Here is a 23,203-nt window from a genome sequence, read left to right as displayed (position 1 = left end):
AATCGCATGCAGGAGCAGGAGGTGGTGCCGACCATGCGTGCCACCCAGGCCAACACCGCACGAGTGTCATCTGCAGTGGACGCATAGAGGGTGATGGCGCAGTCACTAGCGGATGTGTCACAGACCAGAAGGTGGAGGCACAGTCGCAGCATGATGTGGTGCAGTCCCAGCCGGAGATAGTCTACTCCCTGTTCTCCATGGGCTCCAGCAGGCAGATCATGGTCAAGACCAGAGCGGGGCTCCAGAACTGGCAGCACCAGGTGGTGGGGTGCCTCAGGGTTTAGGTCTGCTCGCATCCCAGACCCATTGAATAGCCCTGGGGTCACCGAGCACCCCGAGAGAAGAGGAGGTGACTCCTGCAGGGGATGGGTGGACATTGTGTGTGGGCTGGGCTCTCCATTCCCCCCCCCCCCACCCGACTGTACCCAGGGATTCGATGGGACCATGTGATGGTATGGCCAGCTCGCCTGCAGGGATCACCCAGGTGGATGGTGGAAAGTGCTACCGGGGGCAGGAGTCAGCCACTGTCAAACGGTGTGGTGCACCAGACCACAACGCAGAGCAGGTTGTCATCATCCTCCATCCCATGGACCAGACCTGTGGTGTTACTGCCAACCCAGAGCTTACCCAGTAGTGGGGCAAGTATGTATAATGGAGGAAGTGGGGGGGATGCTGTCCATGCCCCAGGCCAGTCAGTGAACCTGGAGGCGATCAGAGCGTTCCATGCACGTCATGTGGCCTCCAGTGCCAGCCAGGGCCCCATGTCCTGCTGATCCTCCCCTCCCCTACATCCTCCTCGTCGGACAAAGACTGGTGTTCATGCTCCTCCTCCACCACATCGCCCCCTCTGCTGTGCGATGTTGTGGAGGATGCAGCACGCTGCCACGATGTGGGCGACCCTCTCAACGTCATACTGGAGGGCCCCTCCAGAGCGGTCCAGGCACCTGAAGCACATCTTCAAGAGGCCGAAGCACCGGACGTCCGGTGGCGTGGGCGAGCAGGGCAGCCGCAGCAACAAGAGCTCCCGCCGGTGGCCGCGATTCGCGGCGATTTCGGGGAAATCCCCGAGTCCTCACACACTCCCAGACTATCGGCGGCTTTTGGGGCCGCCACGAGCAGCCAGCAGGGCCGGTTTAAAAGCCGGCGAAGAACCCCGCGCGGGTGTCGGGCGGCTGAGGCGCTGGGGCGGCGGGGGCGGAGCTACGAGGACGCCGAGGCGGCAGGCCCGAGGCCAGGGCACCATGTAGGGAGGGTGCTCCACGTCGGATGGCTCCCACCTAGGAAGAAGAAAGAAGGTTGAAGCCTGGTCCCAGGTGAATGCAGAGGAGAAAGAAAGAAGATTTAAGGAAGTTTGGTGAAAGTTTCTTTTTCTCTCTCCCCCTTTTTTTTTCCAAAAAGAAGAATGTCAGATTGATGAAGGGCAGGAGGGTGAAGGGGGAGAGAGGAGAAAGGAAAGAAGATAAAAAACAATAAGCGGATAAAGGATGCGAAGAGCAGCGTTGAAGAAAGGAGGAAACGCGGGTTCGCCGCCGAAGGAGAAGACGAGCAAAGGTGTTGACAGGATGGCGGAAGCCGAACTGCAAGGCGGGGCCGCACTACTTACGGTGGAGAAGATGACCGAGGTGATGGCGGTGGAGCTGCAAAATCATTTGGTGAGGCACATGGAGGCCTTGAGGAAAGAGATGGCGGTCGTGTTGAGGTCATGGGTGGAGGAGGCAATCGGCCTGATGAGGGTGGAGGTGGCAAAGGCATCGGCCGAGGTGAGAGAGCAGGGCGAGAAGATGAAGGAAGTGGAGGAGGCCGTAACACGACACAGCGACCAGGTCACCTCGATGGGGGACGAGCTGCGGAGGGTGGTGGAGGTTAACAGAGGACTCCGAGCAAAGCTGGAAGACTTGGAAAACCGCTCAAGGCGGCACAATTTGAGAATTGTGGGCTTGCCCGAAGGGACAGAGGGCCCAAGGCCAACGCAATACTTCGCTAAGAAGTTGGCGGAGCTGATGGGGGAGGGTGAGACCCCCACCCTGTACGAGCTAGGCCAAGCTCATCGGTCATTAAGGCCGAAGCCCACAGTGAACGAGCCGCCAAGGGCAGTAATTATCTGCTTCCATAAGTTTTGTATGAAGGAGAAAGTATTAAGCTGGGCGAAGCAGGAGCGTGAAGTGCTGTGGGATGGTACTGCGGTTCGGATCTACCAGGACTGGACGGTGGAGTTGGCAAAAGACGAGCGGCGTTTGGGCGAGTGAAGGCGGCTTTGTACAAGAAGGGGGTGCGATTTGGTGTGGTGTACCCGGCGAAATTGAGAGTAACATATAACGCCAAAGACTTTTATTTTGAGACAGCGGAGGCGGCTGAGGCGTTCGTGAGGGCAGAAGGCTTGGGACAGACGTGAAGAGCGGAACTGGAAGAGAGACTGTGGACTGTGTTTGAGCGTCTGGAAAATGTACAAATGTTACAACTTTCTTTTTACTGATTTGTATTGAAATTTACTTCTCTTTGCATTGTTACAGAGTTCAAGTTAATGGCGTTCTGTGTTGCGACGGTTAAATGTTATGTTCGTGAATTGTAGGGGTTGGATTGTTGGGTTTGTTTTGGTGTTTCTTTCTCTGGGACTGGGCGGAAGGGGGCGAGAGGTCTTGGTGGGGGGAGCCACCCGCGCTAGCTAACTAAAGTCAGTTAGTGAACGGGGGTGAGGGGAGAGGAGGACTGCGGACATTGGAGCCTGGATAGCAGGCTTCAATGGGCCTACGAGGCGAGCAAGAGGGGGTGGAGGGATGGATGTTGGAGGATGTTTTATAGGGGGGGCGGTTCTTGGAAGGGGGTGGGAAGGGGTTCGATGTTAACAATGGACAGGGGCGGTCAGGCTTATGGGGCAGGGCCCGGTGGTATGGTGATGGTGGATAAGAAAGGTGGGGGCGGTGAGAGACCCCCAGTAAGGATAATCACGTGGAACATGAGAGGGCTAGGAGGTCCGGTCAAGGGTGCTTGCATATCTTAAAAGTTTGAAAGCCGATGTAGCAATGCTGCAGGAGACTTACTTGAGGGTGAAGAACCAGGTGAGACTTAAAGAGGGCTGGGTTAGCCAAGTGTTTCACTCCGGATTTGATGGAAGTGCTCGAGGGGTAGTGGTGCTGGTCAGCAAAAGGGTACGCTTCCAGATGGAGAAGGTGGTGGCAGATCAGGGGGGTAGATATGTGATTGTGACAGGGACACTGGAGGGGAGATTAGTGGTGCTGTTAAGTGTATACGGTCCCAATTGGGACGATGTGGGATTCGTTAGGAAGGTGTTTGGGGATATTCCCGACTTGGACACGCATGAGCTGATTGTGGGGGGGGGGGACTAGAACTTGGTGCAGGAGCCAAGGTTGGACAGATCACGGCCGCCCTCGCTGGTCCCATCAGCGGGGGCGAAGGCGCTGGCTGGGCTAATGGTGGAAATGGGAGGGGTGGACCCTTGGAGGTTCCTGCACCCAAGGGAACGGGAGTATTCGTTTTTCTCAGCGGTCCATAAGGTATACTCATGCGCAGAGACCGGGGTGGAAACTGGATGTGGGGCTTTTGGGGAACCAAGTGTTCTGTGAGAAAATTGTAAAGGTAATTAAGGAATATGTAGGTTTCAATTGTACGGGTAAGGTGTCGAAGGCAGTCGTCTGGGAGGCTCTAAAGGTGGTGGTGAGAGGTGAGGTAATTTTGTTTAAGGCCAGGGTGGATAAAGAGGAGAGGTTGGAGCGGCAGAGGGTAATAGATGAGATGTTGGAGGTAGATAGGAGGTATGCAGAGGATGGGGACCCGGCGAAGCTGGAAAAGAGGAAGGAACTACAGGCGAGCTTCGACCGACTGTCCACCAGGAAGGCGGTGCGCCAACTGAGACGAGCAAGGGGTGCAGTTTATGATCATGGAGAACGTGGATATGTTAGCAGGTCAGCTCTGGAGGGAGGCAGCGTCAAGGGAAATTCTTCAGGTGAAGGATAGGGCAGGGAAGTTGGTGGTGGCCCCAGTGCTGATTAACAAGGTTTTTGAGGAGTTTTATGAGAGGTTGTACAAGTCAGATCCACTCGGGGGAGACCGTGAGATGCAGGAATTTCTAGATGGGTTGGAGTACCTGAGGCTAGAGGAGGGGGACAGGAATACATTAGAAGGAGCAATAGTGGAGCAGGAGATAAAGGATGCGATTGGGAGGATGCAGTCGGGGAAGGTGGCAGGGCTGGATGGGTTTCCGGTGGAATATTATAAAAAATTTAAGGATAGGTTGGCACCCATGATGGTGGGATGTTTGAGGAGGCGATAGGGAAGGGGGTGTTGCCGCAAACCTTGGGGCAGGCATCGATTTCCCTGTTACTAAAAAAAGATAAGGATCCGACGGAGAGTGGGTCGTATCGGCCCATATCACTTCTGAATGTGGACGTAAAAGTGTTGGCGAAGGTACTGGCGGGTAGGCTGGAGGAGTGCCTCCCGAAGGTAATAGGGGAGGATCAGACGGGGTTCGTGAAAGGGAGGCAGCTGTTTTCGAACATTAGGAGGGTTTTGAACGTTGTTATGGCACCGGCGGAAAGAAAGGAAAGAGGTGGTTGTGGCATTGGACGCCGAGAAGGCGTTTGATCGGGTAGAATGGGGGTACCTGATGGCAGTGATGGAGCGGTTTGGGATTGGACCAAGGTTTGTGAACTGGGTAAAGCTATTATATAAGGAACAGAAGGCGAGTGTCCGCACAAATAATATCAGTTCGAGATACTTTTCTCTCCACGGTGGGACGAGACAGGGATGTCCTATATCCCCCCTGCTGTTTGCACTTGCGATTGAGCCGTTGGCCATCGCATTGAGAAGTTCGGGAGCATGAAAAGGAATAGTGCGGGGGGGATAGAGCATAGGGTGTCCTTATATGCCAACGACTTGCTGCTGTATGTGTTGGAGCCGAGTGCGTCGATAGGAGGAATATTGGAGCTACTGCGGGTATTTGGGTCTTTCTCGGGGTACAAGTTGAACCTGGACAAAAGTGAGTACTTTGCGGTGTCTCGGCCGGGGGTGGGGGCAGGGGTGGGGGGGGGCTGCCATTCTGTAGAGCAGGGACTCATTTTAGGTATCTGGGGGTGCAGGTTGCCCGGGAGTGGGGGAGGCTTAGCAGGTACAACATCACTAGTTTGGTGGGAAGAGTGAAAGCCGATCTGCCAAGGTGGGATGGGATGGCCTTCCTCTGTCACTGGCGGGTCGGGTACAGGCGGTTAAAATGAATGCGTTGCCGCGATTCCTGTTTATTTTTCAATGCCTACTGATTTTCCTGCCAAAGTCTTTTTTCAGGGAGATTGAGGGAAGGATTACCTCATTCATATGGGGAGGGAAGGTGGCCAGAGTGAGAAAGGTGCTGCTACAGAGGGGAAGGCAGGCAGGGGGTTTGGGTCTCCCGAACCTGTTGTACTACTACTGGGCGGCGAATGTGGAGAAAGTGCGGAGCTGGGTCAGAGGGGTTGATTCTCAGTGGGTCAGAATGGAGGAGAGTTTGTGCAGGGGGTCGGGGCTGAAGGCACTAGCAACAGCGCCGCTCCCGATAGCTCCGGGGAAATATTCAGGGAGTCCGGTAATAATAGCTTCATTGAAAATCTGGAGGCAGTTTAGCCAACATTTCGGGTTGGGTTTAGGGTCAAGGGAAATGCCGATTCAGGGGAACTACAGATTTGAGCCAGGGAGGTGGGATGGAAGTTTTCGGAAGTGGGAAGAGAAGGGGATTACGACGCTAAAAGATTTGTTTCTTCGGGGTCGGTTTGCAGGATTGAGGGAGCTGGAAGCGAAGTATGGGCTAGACCAGGGAGAAGTGTTTAGGTACATGCAGGTTTGGGATTTTGCCAGGAAGGAGATACAGAGCTTCTCAGAGGAACCGGCATCCACATTGCTGGAGGAGGTGCTGACGACAAGGGGACTGGAGAAGGGGCAGTGTCAGCGGTGTACGGAGCTATTCTGGAAGAGGATAAGGCACCACTGGAAGGGATCAAAGCAAAGTGGGAGGAAGAGCTGAGAGAAGTTATAGAGGAGGGTGTCTGGTGTGAGGTGCTCTGGAGAGTGAATGCCCCCACCTCATGTGCGAGGTTGGGGCTGATACAGCTGAAGGTGGTATATAGAGCGCACCTCAGGAGGGCGAGGATGGGCCGAATTTTTGAAGGAGTAGTGTGAGCGTTTTTTAAAAAAGAGGCCGAAGCTCAATCACACCCCTGGTCTCGGCGTGGGTCCATGTCCTTCTGATAGGCGTCAGCAGCCACGACTGCAGCGGATAGCCCTGTTGCCCAGGGACCAACCTCCCAGCCAGGGGCATCTCGAAAAGGCCGGAAATCGTCGAGTGTGTGAAGATAAAGGCGTCATGCACACTGCCCGGGTATCAGGCGCAGACGTGCAAGATGCGCAGCTGATTATCACGTATCAGTTGCACGTTCAGCGAGTGGAACCCCTTTCTGTTTGTGCAGAGCAGTCTGTTATCTGCAGGTGCTCGTAGGGGGACAGGCATCTCATCGATGACCCCCTGGCCCTGGGGCATCTCGGCGATGGCGACGCACCCCGCTGGGCTCGGTCCACCTTGAAATGGATGTATTGTGCCGACTGGGCATATAGGGCCTCCGTGATAGTGCAAATGCACCTGTGCACTGAGCTCGGCGAGATTCCAGGTAAGTCACCACTCGGCGCCTGGAAGAAGCCTGATGGCCACCGAGAGTGGGTGTCCTCCCCCATTCCTCTGCGGTGCCAGGTGCGCCATGATCTGGCAGATATGTCGACTGTCTCCCTGCTCAGCCAGAGTCTTCGGCATGCCCGGGCCAGCAGGTCCCAAAATGACAGGCGGTGCCGGTACACACGAGGCCTCATGCGGTACCTCCTTTGCACCTCCTCCTGCTCGGCCTGTTGGGCGGCCGGCTCTCCATCCTGAGCAGCTGCCTCCTGTTCTGCTGCTGCAGCTTCCTCGTCCCCGAACTGCTCCAACTCGTACAGCTGCAGGGCATCCCCCAGGGCTGCAGAAACTAGCAGGAAGGCCACCTTGCTGGTTGAATTCCAATACCCATTGTCTGCAGGGGATGAAAGGCCGACAGATTAGTATGGTGCTTACCTCCGTGCCCAACAGGTCCACTGGACTACATGGTGGTTCCGGCTGGCACTGCAGCCCCTGCCCCACATGTCCCCCTCCCCCCCGCCCCAGGCCCCATAGGTGCCTGGCATCATGGGTGCCTCTGGCCCTGGCGCCCGTCCCTGCGGCCAGAGGTACCATAGGCTGGCACTGCCCTTGCAGCCCCTGCCTGGCTCCTCTGTAGGGGCTACAATGTGTGTTGTACTTGGGTGGGCTGCCTGATGCTCTGCCAGCAGGTGGCAGCCGGGTGGGTGGGGTGTATAGCGGGGTGCGGGAGCAGGGGCACCCATACGGCTGGTGTCACTCTGCAGATCCAAGGCCAAGATGGCTGATCTGATGGGTGCGCAGCAAGATACCTACCTTGCAGGCTGCAGCAATGTCGGTTTGTGCTTGGACGCTGCTCCAGTCCCCTGGGGGGTCACCCCGGCCCCACAGGTCTTCCGACCATCCCTCCCCCCCCCCAACCCCGCCACATAGAGATTTCATAGAATTTACAGCGGAGAAGGAGGCCATTCGGCCCATCGAGTCTGCACCGGCTCTTGTAAAGAGCACCCTACCAAGGTCCACACCTCCACCCTATCCCCACAACCCAGCAACCCCACCCAACACTAAGGGCAATTTTGGACACTAAGGGCAATTTATCATGGCCAATCCACCTAACCTGCACATCTTTGGACTGTGGGAGGAAACCGGAGCACCCGGAGGAAACCCATGCAGACACGGGGAGGATGTGCAGACTCCGCACAGACAGTGACCCAAGCCAGAATTGAACCTGGGACCCTGGAGCTGTGAAGCAATTGTGCTATCCACAATACTACCGTGCTGCCAGTGTCAGGACCGGGAACCCACTGCCACACTTCTCCGTGTCTTAACTCCTCACTTTCCCGCTCACAAACAGAAGGTCAATGTCATGCTGTCAGCATTACTCTATATCTAAGTCATTAACCTAAACTGTAAACAGCCCAGGCCCCCAGCACTGATCCTTGTGCCGCTCCATTGGTCACAGCCTCCCTTGAAGTTCTCCAGTACTTTTTCTCTGCTCTCTCTTACTGGCCATGCGCTGGGTTTAAAAGCACAAGTGACCCTCGCTGTCGGGAATTCCGTCCATTGGATGCAGAGAATCGCAGAGGCCGCAGAGAATATTGGGTCAGGCCCGCTAATGATACGCCAACAGTGATTACTGTACGTGCGTTCTGCACTGATGCTGCTGTCAAGGCGACGGAGAATTGCGATTTGGCATGAAATCGGCGCCGGCCGCGATTTTGGCATCGGAAACAGTTCTCCGCTCAATTGCGTTTCCCGATTTCGGCTTTGGCCGATGGGGAATCCCACCCGGATAGTGGGCTGTGGTAGTCACCACTGATGTATATATTGTATATATAGGATGTTGATATAGGTGCTTTACGGTAAGGCCCCTGTATTACGGGGTAGATCCCTGCCTGCTGGCTCCGTCCAGTAGGCGGAGTATAAATATGTGTGCTCCCAGTACAGCAGCCATTTCGTCAGCTGCTGTAGGAGGCCACACATCTCAGTGTAATAAAGCCTCGATTACATCCGACTCTCGTCTTTGTGTAATTGATCGTGCATCAATTTATTACACTGAATTTATCAGAAGATGGACCTCCGCATCAAGCCGGATCGCCTGCAGCTGCATCGCAAGCAGACAACGCAAAAAGGACTTTGAACATTGGCTAGCCTGTTTTGAACCGTATATCGGGTCTGTGCCAGATGAAATCCCAGAAGCTTCAGATCCTTTACATGCGGCCGAGCTCCAACGTCTTTCCACTTGTCCAGGACGCGTCGACCTACTCAGAGGCCATGGCGCTACTGAAGGAAAACTACGCTCAGTGGACTAACACACTTTACGCCAGGCACCTCCTCTCCACGCGGCATCAACTTCCCGGTGAGTCGGTGGAAGATTTCTGGCTCGTGGGTGCCGCCATCTTGTTCCTCCCAGGACCAACGGCCGCCGCCATCTTGTTTTCCCCACGACACGTGCGGCCCGTAGGCGCCGCCATCTTACCCGACTCAGGACCCATGTCCGTCGGGCACCTCATCCGGCCGCTCATCGCCTGCAACCGCCAACGACCAGCCGCGTCTCGCCTTGGACACGATTGACCAGTCTCGACCACACAACCTCGCGATTGCTTCGACTAAAGTAAAGGTCAACGGGCACAAAATCACCTGCCTGCTGGACTCTGGGAGCACTGAGAGCTTTCATTCACCCCGATACGGTAAGGCGCTGCTCCCTCGGGGTACACCCCGCTAACCAGAGAATCTCCCTGACCTCCGGGTCCCACTCTGTGGCGATCCGGGGGTACTGCATCGCCACATTCACTGTCCAGGGCGTGGAGTTCAGCGGCTTCCGCCTCTACGTCCTCCCCAACCTTTGCGCTGCCTTGCTACTCGGCCTGGACTTCTAGTGCAACCTCCAGAGCCTAACCTTGAAATTCGGTGGGCCCCTACCACCCCTTACTGTGTGAGGCCTCGCGACCCTTAAGGTCGACCCGCCTTCCCTGTTTGCAAACCTCACCCCGGATTGCAAACCCGTCGCCACCAGGAGCAGACGGTACAGCACCCAGGACAGGACCTTCATCAGGTCTGAAGTCCAGCGGCTGCTGCGGGAAGGCATCATCGAGGCCAGCAACAGCCCCTGGAGAGCCCAAGTGGTAGTGGTGAAAACTGGGGAGAAAAACACGATGGTCGTTGACTACAGTCAGACCATCAATCGGTACACGCAGCTCGACGCGTACCCCCTCCCACGCATACCTGATATGGTCAATCAGATTGCACAGTACCGGGTCTTCTCGACAGTAGACCTGAAATCTGCCTACCACCAGCTCCCCATCCGCAAGGCGGACCGCCAATACACTGCGTTCGAAGCAGATGGCCGCCTTTACCACTTTCTCAGGGTTCCCTTCGGCGTCACCAATGGGGTCTCGGTCTTCCAACGGGAGATGGACCGAATGGTTGACTGGTACAGGCTGCGGGCCACTTTGCCGTACCCGGACAATGTCACCATCTGCGGCCACGATCAGCAGGACCATGACGCCAACCGTCCCAAATTTCTCCACACCGCCACTGTCCTCAACCTCATGTACAACAAGGAGAAGTGCGTGTTCAGCGCGAACCGCTTAGCCATCCTCGGCTATGAAGTCCAGAACGGAGTTCTAGAGCCCAACCCCGATCGCATGCGCCCCCTCATGGAACTCCCCCTCCCCCACTGCCCCAAGGCCCTCAAACGTTGCCTGGGGTTCTTTTCATATTACGCACCAAACTATGCGGACAAGGCTTGCCCACTCATTCAATCCACTGTTTTTCCTCTGACGGCCGAGGCTCACCAGGCCGTTAACCGAATCAAGGCTGTCATTGTCAAGACAACGATGCACGCGGTCGACGAGACGCTCCCCTTCCAAGTTGAGAGCGATGCATCAGACGTCGCTCTGGCCGCCACCCTCAACCAGGCAGGCAGGCCCGTGGCATTCTTTTCCCGCACCCTCCATGCCTCCGAAATTCGGCACTCCTCCGTCGAAAAAGAGGCCCAAGCCATCGTTGAAGCTGTACGACATTGGAGGCATTACCTGGCCGGCAGGAGATTCACTCTCCTCACTGACCAACGATCGGTTGAATTCATGTTTAATAACACACAGCGGGGCAAGATCAAAAACGATAAAATCTTGAGGTGGAGGATCGAGCTCCCCACCTACAATTACGAGATTTTGTATCGCCCCGGTAAGCTCAATGAGCCCCCAGACACCACATCCCGAGGTACATGTGCCAGCGCACAAGCAGACCGACTCCGGACCCTGCACAACGATCTCTGTCACCCAGGGGTCAAACGTTTTTACCATTTCATCAAGGCCCGCAACCTGCCCTACTCCATCGAGAAAGTCAGGGTGATCACCAGAGACTGCCTGGTCTGCGCGGAGTGTAAACCGCACTTCTACCGGCCAGACCGTGTGCGCCTGGTGAAGGCCTCCCGCTCCTTTGAACGCCTCAGCACCTTCCCTCCAGCGACCACAACACGTACTTTCTCAGTGTGGTCGATGAATATTCCGGATTCCCCTTCGCCGTCCCATGCCCCGACATGACGTCTGCCACTATCATCAAAGCCCTCAACACCATCTTCGCTCTGTTCAGCTTCCCCGCCTACATCCACAGCGACAGGGGATCCTCATTCATGAGCGATGAGCTGCGCCAGTACCTGCTCAACAGGGGCATTGCCTCGAGCAGGACAACCAGCTACAACCCCAGGGGAAATGGGCAGGTGGAGGGATAATGGGACGGTCTGGAGGGCCGTCCAGCTGGCCCTACGGTCCAGAAATCTCCCGGCCTCCCGCTGGCAGGAGGTCCTCCCCGACGCACTTCACTCCATTTGGTCGCTCCTGTGCACCGCGACTAATGAAACCCCCCATGAATGTCTCTTTGCCTTCCCCAGGAAGTCCACCTCCGGGCTTTCGCTCCCAAAGTGGCTGGCAGCTCCAGGACCCGTTCTCCTCCGTAGACACGTCCGACTCCACAAGGCGGACCCGTTGGTTGAGAGGGTACAGCTACTCCACGCCAACCCGCAATACGCCTACGTAGCGTACCCCGACGGCCACCAAGACACAGTGTCCCTCAGGGATCTGGCACCAGCTGGTTCCACACACACCCCCCCCTCCGACCCGGTGCCACCCTCCCTCCCCCCGGCGCACCCCACCACAGCCCCCACTGCGGGACAATCCGTCCTCCCCTTGCTCACACCAGGGGATGAAGAGGATTTCGACACGCTCCCGGAGTCACCGAAGACCAAGCCGCCGCCGGAGTCGCCACCAGCACTGCGGCGCTCTCAACGACAGACCAAGGCACCGGACCGCCTGAATTTGTAATATTATCTGTACATTTAAAACACACCTTTCTGTATATAGTTCTCCACCCCCCCCCGCCGGACTCATTTTTTTAACAGGGGGTGAATGTGGTAGTCACGATTGATGTATATATTGTATATATAGGATGTTGATATAGGTGCTTTACGATAAGGCCCCTGTACTATAGGTACGGGGTAGATCCCTGCCTGCTGGCTCCGCCCAGTAGGCGGAGTATAAATATGTGTGCTCCCTATACAGCAGCCATTTCGTCAGCTGCTGTAGGAGGCCACACATCTCAGTGTAATAAAGCCTCGATTACATCCTACACATCTCAGTGTAATAAAGCCTCGATTACATCCTACTCTTGTCTTTGTGTAATTGATAGTGCATCATGGGCCAAAGGACATTCATTTGTTGCTGAAGTAAAAGCTTGATCTGCTCACTAGATCAGAGATTGCAGGAGTGTCTTTGGTAAGGTAGCACATTTCATGAATGTGTCCAGACCTCTGTGGGATAGAGATGTTAGGTATCAGCATTGGCATCTTGGTGAGTGTGCACCTCATCTGCATGGATGTATCAGCAAAAAGCTAGTAGCACATACATAGCTCTGGGGCATGACATTGATTTTCTGGTTGTGAGAGGGAGGTCAACTATATTTGTCCAATATTCAGTCCAATATTTGGGGAGAAGAAGGATTGACTAATGGAGCCTGAGCTGAATGCTGTTTTCTTCATGGCTGTGATCCGATTGAGGTTGAGGAGGAGAAGGGCCTGGTGACATCTAGTGCAGCCTGAAGTTCATGATCCAGGGGAGCCCCAGCAACAGCCAGAGGATGAGAAGGTCAGACCCATCCTTCAGAGGTGGCTCACATGACCAATGATCCACCGAAGAAGACTTTCCTATCTGGAGATGAGTGAAAGATAATGCTGTGCATGTCTGTGATTGTATCGAATAAATGCTTTGTTATTTTGTTAAAAGTGACTCTGTTCACCCATGCCTCTAAATAAAATATCCAAGTTACAATCTACTGAACCCGGGTTCTGCTCTGGGATCTGACGGTTCAGTAATAATGTCAGCTGGGATCATAACAAATGATTCCACAAAATATGAGAGTAGAATATAAACTAAGATTGTTGGTCCCTTCAAAGCAGAGGGAGAGGAGAAATTATCATGAGGAGTGTGGAAATGGCAGAGACAAGTATTTTGTGCCTTTCTTCATGGTAGAAGACATAAGTTTCATACCAGAAATAAAGAGTAACCTAAGGGCCAGAAAGGGAGCAGAGAAAAAGTACTGGAGAAATTCAAGGGAGGCTGTGACCAATGGAGTGGCACAAGGATCAGTGTTGGCCTGGGCTATTTACAATTTATATTAATGACTTGGGTGTAGAGAAATAGAGTAATGCTGAATTGCCCCTCCTTGTCCACAGCTGTGCAAGTTATTTACGGGGTTATGGGGATAGGGTGAGGTGGGCAGGGGAGTGGACCGAGGTAGAGTGCGCTTTCCTTCTGCACTGTAGAGATTCTATAATTCCATGTATCTAATGTTGCTGATACTATAGCGGGAATGCAAGCTGTAAGGACAGAAAGAGGCCAAAAAGAAATACAGACTCTTTAAGTATAATATGAGGAAGCGTGAGGCCTTTCATTTTGGTGTTAAGAATAGAAAAGCAGAATATTTTATTTCAAAAGGTATGAAACTTGTAAATGTTGATGTTCAAGAAAGACCTGGATTTGCTTGTAGAAATAACACAAACATTTGGATGGATAGGTACATCAAGCAATTAGGAATGTGAATGACACTTTGGCCTCTATTGCAAGGGAATTGGAATACAAGAACATACAAGTCTTGCTACAATTATGTACAGTTTTGGTGAGACAACATCTGCAGTACCGTTTTGCAATTTTGGTCTCCATTTTTAAGGAAACATTGGAGGCAGTACAGTGAAGCCTTACTAGGTTGGTCCCTGGGATGAGAGGGTTGTCCTAGGATGAGACTTTAAATAAATTAGGTCATATTCTTTGGCATTTAGAAGAATGGGAGATGATATAATTCACCATTCTGAAGGGGCTTGACATGATAGATACTGAGAGGTTTTTCCCTCCTGGCTGTGGAATCTACAACAAGAAGCCAGTTTCAGGATCAGGGGCCGATCATTTCTACACAAGAGTGTAGAAATTTCTTCACTGAAACGGTTTTGAATCTTCAGAATTCAGAGGGCTGTGGATACACCATCGTTTACTTTTTGGTCTCTCAGAATCAGTAGATCTGGGAAGCGGGAGGAAAAATGCCAAGGAACAGCCATGGTCATATTGAATGGCACAACAGGCTCGATGGCCAATCTGGTCTTCTTCTGGTCCTGGTTCTTATGTTCCATCAATTGTAATTGAACTGTTTCATACCAGTGTGAGAGCTCCACTGAGTTTTCCACAGCTAATACCGATTGGCATGTTGAACAATAGATAAATATTGGTGGTCTCTATGGGTGAGATTGGGAAACATAATTTGGCAGAGAATCGGTTTTGACGCCAAAATCGTGGCGGTTGCTGGTCTCACACCAAATCGCAATTCTCCGGCGCCTTGACAGCGGCGTCAATATGTTCCACTCTCCACATACAGTGGGGCCTCCGCGATTCTCCACCGCCATTGAGGAGAATTCTCGATAGCGAGGTTCACTTGCGCTTTTAAAAATTGTGAAACATACTTCGTGGCCGATAGGAGAGAGGAGGTAGGACACGGAGAGGTGCGACCGTGAGCTGCTGGTCCTGACACTGGTCGGGCAGGCAGGGACCGGGCAGTGCGAACCCCCATTTCTGTGGCCTCCACAGTAGCCATCTTGCTGTGAACCCCATTGACCACCCACCCTGGCCCCTGCTTCTGCAGAGTGAGACTGGTTGTATGGGTGCCCCCACCCTACCCGCATTCTACTCCACACCCCCCACAACACCCGCACCCCCACTGGCAAGGGCATCGCGTGGCCTACCAAAGGGCAACACACACAGTAGCCCCTACAGGAGGAGCGCTGGGTGGGAGACGCAAAGCCATTCCATCACACAGTCCCATCGATTCCCTGGGGCGGCGGAGATGGGGACGGTGGGGGGGGGGAGGGTAGGAGTGGGACACTGGAGCGGTGAGCATTGGCTGAAATGCGGTCCCTGAGCCAGGCCTACCCCCGCATCCGCCTATTCCCCCCCCCCCCCCCCCACCTACCCCCCTCTGCGGCCAGCCCAGCCCAGCCCACCCTTCACATCCTCTGACAGAACACTGAGGCAGGTTGCAACATTGTGAACAGGTGTTTAATGTGACAACATGTATCAGATAGGTGCGCTAGCCCCTATCGCTAAACTGTGCCCTGCACCCGTGCCATCTTAACTGGTGTCTAATTTTCTGGCCTTACGAGCCCTAACGTCACACCTAGGTGGATCCCCAGATGGTACACCATGAGTGGAGGTGGCCTGCTATGATTCCTGCCCTGCGACCTGGGACCCCTTTGGCAGGCATCTTCTGCGGCAATCAGGCCGGGATGTCCCAGATGGTATGGTGTCGCCCTCCTCGCCCTGCTGCCCACCAAATGCACCAGGGGCAGGAGGGGGGGAGGGGGGTTGGGGGGGTTTGAGTCCAAGGTGCTGCAGTATTCCGGCACTTCCCCTGCAGGAGTCGCTGGCACGGGCCCCATCACCTCCTTCTCCCTGGGGTGCCCGGTGGCCTCTGGGCTGCTCCATGGGATGGAGGTGCGAGGGGAGCTATCCCTTGAAGCTTCCCCGTCACCTGGCGCTGCCAGTCCTGGAGGCCCGCTCTGGTCTGGACCAGGGTCTGCATTCTCATGGCCATGGAGCACAGGGAGTGGACCATCTCCTTCTGGGACTGCACCACATCATGCTGCGACTGCGGCAACACCTTCTGGGACTTGACCACCTTCTTCTGTGCCTGTGCAACGTTGGCCAGTGCAGGGCAATGCCGCCAACACTCTCAGCCATGGCCACGCTCAGGAGAGCCGCTGCAATATCCAGGTAGCTCTGGCACATGGCTGCCTGTGAGAGGGCAGCCCTGCCCTGGGCCTTGGTCACCTCCTGAATGCTCCAGGCCTTGGAAATGCTGATCCATAGCCGAAGCCCTTACCCCCAAACCATGCATGGCCGGCACCACCTCCTGCTCTTGCACATGTTTGGACTCCTCCACCTGCGCCTCTAGGTGCTGAATGCTCGCCGACAACCCCTCATGTAGTCCCTGAATCTGAAACTGCACCTCCACGATCGATGGGACTGTCCAATCCAGAAGCCAGAAACCCGTCTGGACAGCAGCTAGTCCCAGAAGTCGGCCCGCCCTCTGGCCGTCCGCCCCCTCGGAAGTCCCTACCTCCAGCTGATGTGCCAGAGCATTTGTGTGGTGAGCGCCAGACAGTGTTCCAGGAGCCTCTTCACTAAAGTACCAAACCGAGATGAGTGTCTCTGGGATGGTGGAGGGTGTTGGAGAGCACTGTGACGGGAAATCAGTGTCATCATCAGACTCGTGCTCTGGGGTGTCCTGGGTCTCGGGCATATGGGCCCCCTCTGTGTTGGTATCCTTGTCGCTGGTCGGCACCCGGGCTCTGGCTGGGAGCGGGGAACACCAGAAGGGCCAACCCCATCACCAGCATGCCCTGGAAAACTCAAGACAAGGTGCATGATTAGACCACGGGCCTGGGGGTAGTGGGAGTTTGGTTTGAGGTTGAGGGTCGTGTGGGGTTGGTGTGCGGGTGTTGCAGGAGTGAGGGTGGTGTGCAGGTGCAGTGGGAGTGAGGGTGGTGTTGACACCCGTTTCATAGGGAACATCCTTGCCTAAGGCCGATCTCCACCTCGGGGACTGCCCTTTGCACAGGCTCGCAGACCACATCTAGGGTCCTCTGCTGTGCCGCGGTGAGGGGCCGCAGGTCTGGCGTCCCCCTCCAGTCTTCTCCCGCTCCCTGCTGTTATGAGCGGCCTTCGCCTGACGGGGGGCGGGGGGGAGGAACAGATTAGACAGTCTGACGCATGGAACCCAGGGGGTGGGTAGCTGGTGGCTTCAGTGGCCAGGGCACCCGGCCATGGCGCCGGTATGGGTGTCGGCATGTGGTGTAGGGTGGGGGTTCGGACGCCCTCTGGTTTGAAGGGGGGTAACGGGTGTGTGGGACGGGGGTTGGTGCCAGGGGCAGAGTGCTGCCTACTCACCCTGGCCGCCCTGAGGAGATCATGCAGGTTTTTACAGCACTGAAGGCCTGCCCCGATGGTGTTACTTGTGACGCTTACTGCCTCTGCCACCTGTGCCCAGGCACGGCCAACGGCAGCGGCCGGTAGCCTTCTACCTGGGCCGGAGTACAAGGTGGCCCGCCTCTCCTCCAGGAGGGTCCAGGAGGGTCTCAAGCTCGGCGTCTGTGAATCTTGGGGCCACTCACTTGTTGCCATCTAGTTGGCTGGGATGGTGTGTGTGGAGAGTGGTGTGTATATGCGGCTGCAGCTTGTCAGCCTCCTGAGTGTCAATCGCAAAACAGGCGATTCCAGCACTGTTTCTCATTGGAATCGATTGTGTTCCATGTGGCTCCAGTGCTAGCCCCTTAACAGTGGCTGAATCGGTCCGGGTGCAGCGCCAGTTTTGCTGTCCTGGAAGTCCAAGAATCCTGCCCTGGAGTCTCAGGTACGGAGAATCCAGCCCTATGACTTTTAATATCCAATGTCTATTCCACAATGGGATCCTTGGTGATAAATTCTTAGTTGAGTCATTTTAAGTGAGCCACTCGCTACTGGGATCATTAAGCCGAACTACAAAAGCCATACAAAACATTTTTACACTTTTCATTTCCTTCTGCATTTAAATATGCTTGCTTCAAATACGTGATGGGGTGAAATGCAATGTTAGAAACACCTACCTGGCATATTTTAGCAGTTGAGAGGCTGTTGGGAATATATCTGCAAGTGTACGATAACAAGGTACGGCTACACTACTGAAGAAAAAAATCTGTGTAAAACAAAAAGAGTGTTAGCTTTTTAAACAACCATAAAAGCACAAAAAAAGAGTGGTCATTCAGCCCCAGAAGTCTGCCTGGGCATCCAATTAACTCCATCTATCCACCTTGATTCAGTACCTTGTAAACCCTTGCAAACAAAAATTGATCTACCTCAGGTTTGGAATGTGCTGTTAACCTACCCTCAACAAACAGCCATTTTGCAGGGATTGAATAAAAGTTCTGGATATTCACTGGTTAGAAGTGTTTTCTGATATTACCCTTGAACAGCCTAGCTCAGATTTTGAAGTTACACGCCCTTGTTCTGGACCCTTCGACTAGAGGGACTCGTTAAAAAAGAAATCAGATCTATCAATTTATTTGATCATCTTAAAATATTTCAATTCGATCACCCACTGATCTTGTTATTCAAGAAAATCTATGCAACCTAATTAGCCCTAATCTGGACTACTAATCAGAGACATGAATTCAATCCCAGCATGGGAGCTGAGGAAGGTGGAGCAGTGGTTATCACTGCTGCCTCACAACGCCAGGAACCCGGGTTCAGTTCCTGCCTTGGGTGTCTGTGTGGAGTTTGGATGTTCTCTCCATGTCTGCGTGGGTTTCCTCTGGGTGCTCCAGATTCCTGCCACAGCCCAAAGATGTGCAGGTTAGGTGGATTGGCATATATTTCATCTAATGTCCCAGACTCGCCATTACCACCCAGGTTACATTTTATCCCACCAAACATGGACAAAAGAGCTGAACTTCAGAGGTGCCCTTGTCGTCAGGGCAGCTTTTTACCAAGAATGGCATCAAAGAGCCCTAGAAAAACTGGTCAATGGAAGCTGGTGTACCAATGGATAGTCAGAGGCTTTTCCCCAGGGTAGAGGGGTCAATTACTAGGGGGCATAGGTTTAAGGTGAGCGGGGCAAGGTTTAGAGTAGATGTACGAGGCAAGTTTTTTACGCAGAGGGTAGTGGGTACCTGGAACTCGCTACCGGAGGAGGTAGTGGAAGCAGGGACGATAGGGACATTTAAGGGGCATCTTGACAAATATATGAATAGGATGGGAATAGAAGGATACGGACCCAGGAAGTGTAGAAGATTGTAGTTTAGTCGGGCAGCATGGTCGGCACGGGCTTGGAGGGCCGAAGGGCCTGTTCCTGTGCTGTACATTTCTTTGTTCTTTGTACCTACACCTCAGGAATTGCAGAGGTTTAAGAAGGCAGCTGATCACCATCTTCAGAAGAGCAACTAGAGATGGGCAATAAATGCTGGACTAGCTAGCAATGCCAATATCCCATAAATGAAAACAAAAACAGATGGAGAGAGCTACCAGAGACGACGGCACATTTGTATTCATTCAGAAGTGAGTGGCTCTGGGAATTCTCAACTTTGACTGTGGACTCCATGGGGAGTTGTAACTGGCAGAAAGGAAGATGGTTGTGGTGGTTGGAGACCAATCGTCTCAGTTCCGGGACATCACTCCAGGAGTTCCTTAGGCTAATGTCCTAGGCCCAACCATCTTCAGCTGCTTCATCAATAACTTCCTAATGTCAGGAGTGGGGATGTTTGTTGATGACTGCACAATGTTCAGCACCATTTACGACTCCTCAAATGCTGAAGCAGTCCATATCCAAATACTTATTTTTAATTTAAAAAAAATAAATTTAGAGTACCCAATTAATTTTTTACAAAAACGGGGCAATTTAGCGTGGCCAATCCACCTACTCTGCACATCTTTGGGCTGTGGGGGCAAAACCCTTGCAGACACAGGGAGAATGTGCAAACTCCACACGGACAGTGACCCAGAGCCGGGATCGAACCTGGGACCTCGGCGCCGTGAGGCAGCAGGGCTAACCCACTGCCCCACTGAGCTGCCCTGTCCATATCCAAATACAGCAAGATTTGCATAATATTCAGGCTTGGGCTGACAAGTGGCAAATAACATCCCCTCCACACACGGCTCCACGGTTTGGGTCACTGTCTGTGTGGAGTCTGCACGTTCTCCCCAACCGGCCACCAACCACCGGCGGAGCATCATGCGGCTCACCCATGGGCAATGCTCACAGTAATTCCTACAGGGAGGGGGGGTAGATGGGGAGCAAACCACTGGCTAGGGTAGCGCCAGCCGATGGTACCCTGGCAGCAAGGACGGGCGCCAGGGCCAGAGGCATCCACAGTGCTGGGCACCGGTGGGGCCAGGGGTGCGGAGATGGGGGAGGAGGAGGAGGCCTTTCACCCCCTGCAGACAATGGGTATTGGAATTCAACCAGGAATGATGACCCTCCTCCTAGTCGCTACAGCCTGAGGGACGCACTCCGGCTGTACGAGCTGAAGATGCTTGAGGGGGAGGAAGCTGCAGCAGCGGAGTCTGCCCCAGAGGAAAGGAGGCAGCCTCTGAGGATGGAGACCTGACACCCAACAGGCTGAGGAGGAGGTGGGAAGGAGGCATCGCATGAGGCCTCGGTTGTACCGGCAGCACCTGCCATTCGAGGAAATGCCCAAACGGACATGCTGTTGAAGACTCCGGCTGAGCAGGGGCACAGTACGACATATGTGCCAGATCATGGTGCACCTGGCACGAAGGGGGAATGAGGGAGGAGAACTTCTCCTGGTGGCCATCAAGGTGACAGTCACCCTGAACTTTTATGTCACGGGGTACTTCCAGGCGCCGAGTGGGGCTCTGTCTGGGATCTCATAGAGCTTGGTGCACAGGTGCATCTGTGCAGTCACGGAGGCCCTATATGCCTGGTTGGCAAATATATCCATTTCAATGTGGACCGAGACCACCAGGATGCCCAATTAGTGGGCTTTGTCGCCATCTCCGAGATGCCCTGGGTCCAGGGGGAGATCGACGGGATGCAGGTCCCCTTCTTGAGCACCTATGCAGATGGCAAGTCGGTCTTCATAAACCAAAAATGGTTCCACTCGATGAAATGTAGCTCGTCTGTGACCATGAGATGCACATCATGTGCATACCTGGGCAATGTGCACGGCGCCTTCATCCTGGCACAAGCTCTTCGAGGCGCACCAGCAGCTGGGGGTTGACTCCTGGGTGTCAGGGGTTATCCGTTGCAGTTGTGGCTGATAATGCCCATCTGGAGGTCACAGACTGACGTGAAGACCCTATATAACGACACCCATGAGCAACCAGGGGTGTGACAGAGCGGTGCTTCGGCATCCTGAAGACGTGGTTTACCGCCATAAATAACAGTGAAACAGAACACCCGGAGGCCTTGTTCATCATGGCCGGGGACTTCAAGCAGGCCAACCTCAACTGTGTACAGCCAAAATTCCACCACACATCTCATGTCCCACCATGGGCGCCAACATCCTTGACCACTTGTACACAAACATCAAGCTCCTACCGATCCATCCTCTGACCACACTTTGGAAAATCGGACCATAAGACGATGCTCATTCACCCAGCATACAAGCAGAAACTTAAGCAGGAGAATCCGGTTAAGAAGGTCGTGCAATGCTGGTCCGAGGCAACGGAAGATCTCCTATGCGACTGCTTTAAGTAAGTGGCCTGGTCCATATTCAAGAACTCAGTTGCCAACCTACAAGAGTATGCCACCACCGTCACAGACTTCATCAGCAAGTATGTATAAGACTGCGTGCCAAAGAAGGTAGTACGTATGTTCCCCAACCGGGAACCATGGTTTTATTGGGAGATTTACACCCTACTGAAGGCCAGGCCTGAGGCATTGAAGACAGGTGACCTGACCTGTACAAGGTATCCAGGTAAGACATCCGCAAAGCCATCAGAGATGCCAAGAGACGGGTGACGCCAAGTTATCATAGAATTTACAGTGCTGAAGGAGGCCATTCGGCCCATCGGGTCTGCACCGGCTCTTGGAAAGAGCACCCTACTCAAGGTCAACACCTCCACCCTATCCCCACAACCCAGTAACCCCACCCAACACCAAGGGCAATTTTTGGACACTAAGGGCAATTTATCATGGCCAATCCACCTAACCTGCACATCTTTGGACTGTGGGAGGAAACCGGAGCACCCGGAGGAAACCCACGCACACACGGGGAGGATGCGCAGACTCCGCACAGACAGTGACCCAAGCCGGAATCGAACCTGGGACCCTGGAGCTGTGAAGCAATTGTGCTATCCACAAGGCTACCGTACCTGTTGGCGAAGGGGTTGGCATCGCGATTTGAGGACTGTGTCCAGAGGTGATAGGCAAAGATCAAACGGGTTTTGTGAAGGCGGGGCAGTTGTCAGTGAATATGAGGAGGCTGCTCAATGTAATCATGGTGCCTTCGAAGGGCAGGAAGTAGAAGTAGTAGTGGCGATAGACGCGGAGAAGGCGTTTTATCGGGTGGAGTGGGTGTATCTGTTGGCGTGTTGGGGCAATTCAGGTTTGGACAGGGGTTTGTAGATTGGGTCCGGTTGCTGTATAAGGCTCTGGTGTGAGTGTGTAGACAAACCGAATGAGTTTGGGGTATTTCGGGCTGCATCGTGGGACAAGGCAGGGGTGCACACTCTCCCTGTTGTTTTTCGCCTTGGCGATAGAGCCGCTGGCAATGGCGCTTAGGGCGTCAAGACACCGGAGAGGGATTGAGCAGAGTGGGGGTCATTGAGTACAGGGTCTCATTGTATGCGGACGACCTGCTACTATATATTTTGCACCCGGTGGGTCCCATCAGAGGCAACATGGGGATTCTGAGGGAGTTAGGCCGGATCTCGAGATACAAACTGAATATGGGAAAAAGCGAGGTGTTCCCGATTAAGACTAGAGGGCAGGAAAGGAGACAGGGAGAGTTGCTGTTCAGGATGTGGGGGTGAGTTTTAGATATTTGGGTACCATGTGGCGTGGAGCTGGGCACAGTTGCACAAGCTGAACCTGGCTCGGTTGGTGGAGCAGATGAAGGGAGTCTTTAAGAGGTGGGATGTGCTATCGTGTCGCAGGCAGGGCGGATGCAGACGGTACAAATTATGGTGCTGCCAAGATTTCTGTTTGTCCCCAAGACATTTTTAGGAGGTTTAACGGGCTGATTTCTGGATTTGTATGGGCGGGGAAGAGTCTGCGATTTAAGAAGGCTTACTTGGAGCAGGGGCAAGGCTGGGGGGGCTGGCATTGACGAATATGATGAATTACTCCTAGGCGCCGAATATTGCTATGGTTAGGAAATGGGCTGTGGGGGCGGGCTCACATGAGAGCTGATGTGGAGAGGATGAGTAGGTTCTTTGAGGGTGTAGAGGTTAGGTGTGGGCGATGTGCGGGAGGGCTCGCCAGAATGCCATGCTTTTGTGCCTCAACAGTGATGTCAATGCGTTC

General features: G+C 54.0%; 1 protein-coding gene across 2 annotated transcripts in view; it reads right to left on the bottom strand.

Moving 5' to 3' along the window:
- The window catches only part of pde10a (phosphodiesterase 10A), a 1,307,205-nt gene that overhangs the window by 15,507 nt on the left and 1,268,495 nt on the right, over positions 1-23,203 (bottom strand). For both annotated transcript variants that reach the window (XM_072507750.1, XM_072507751.1), the window contains one exon: positions 17,826-17,914. In XM_072507750.1, coding sequence (XP_072363851.1) covers positions 17,826-17,914 — 89 coding nt within the window. The remainder of the gene's footprint in view (positions 1-17,825; positions 17,915-23,203) is intronic.

Source organism: Scyliorhinus torazame, chromosome 1 (assembly GCF_047496885.1).
Source record: "Scyliorhinus torazame isolate Kashiwa2021f chromosome 1, sScyTor2.1, whole genome shotgun sequence".
Lineage (NCBI taxonomy): Eukaryota > Metazoa > Chordata > Chondrichthyes > Carcharhiniformes > Scyliorhinidae > Scyliorhinus > Scyliorhinus torazame.
The sequence above is the reverse complement of the archived record's forward strand: the minus strand, read 5'-3'. Positions and strand labels throughout refer to the sequence as shown.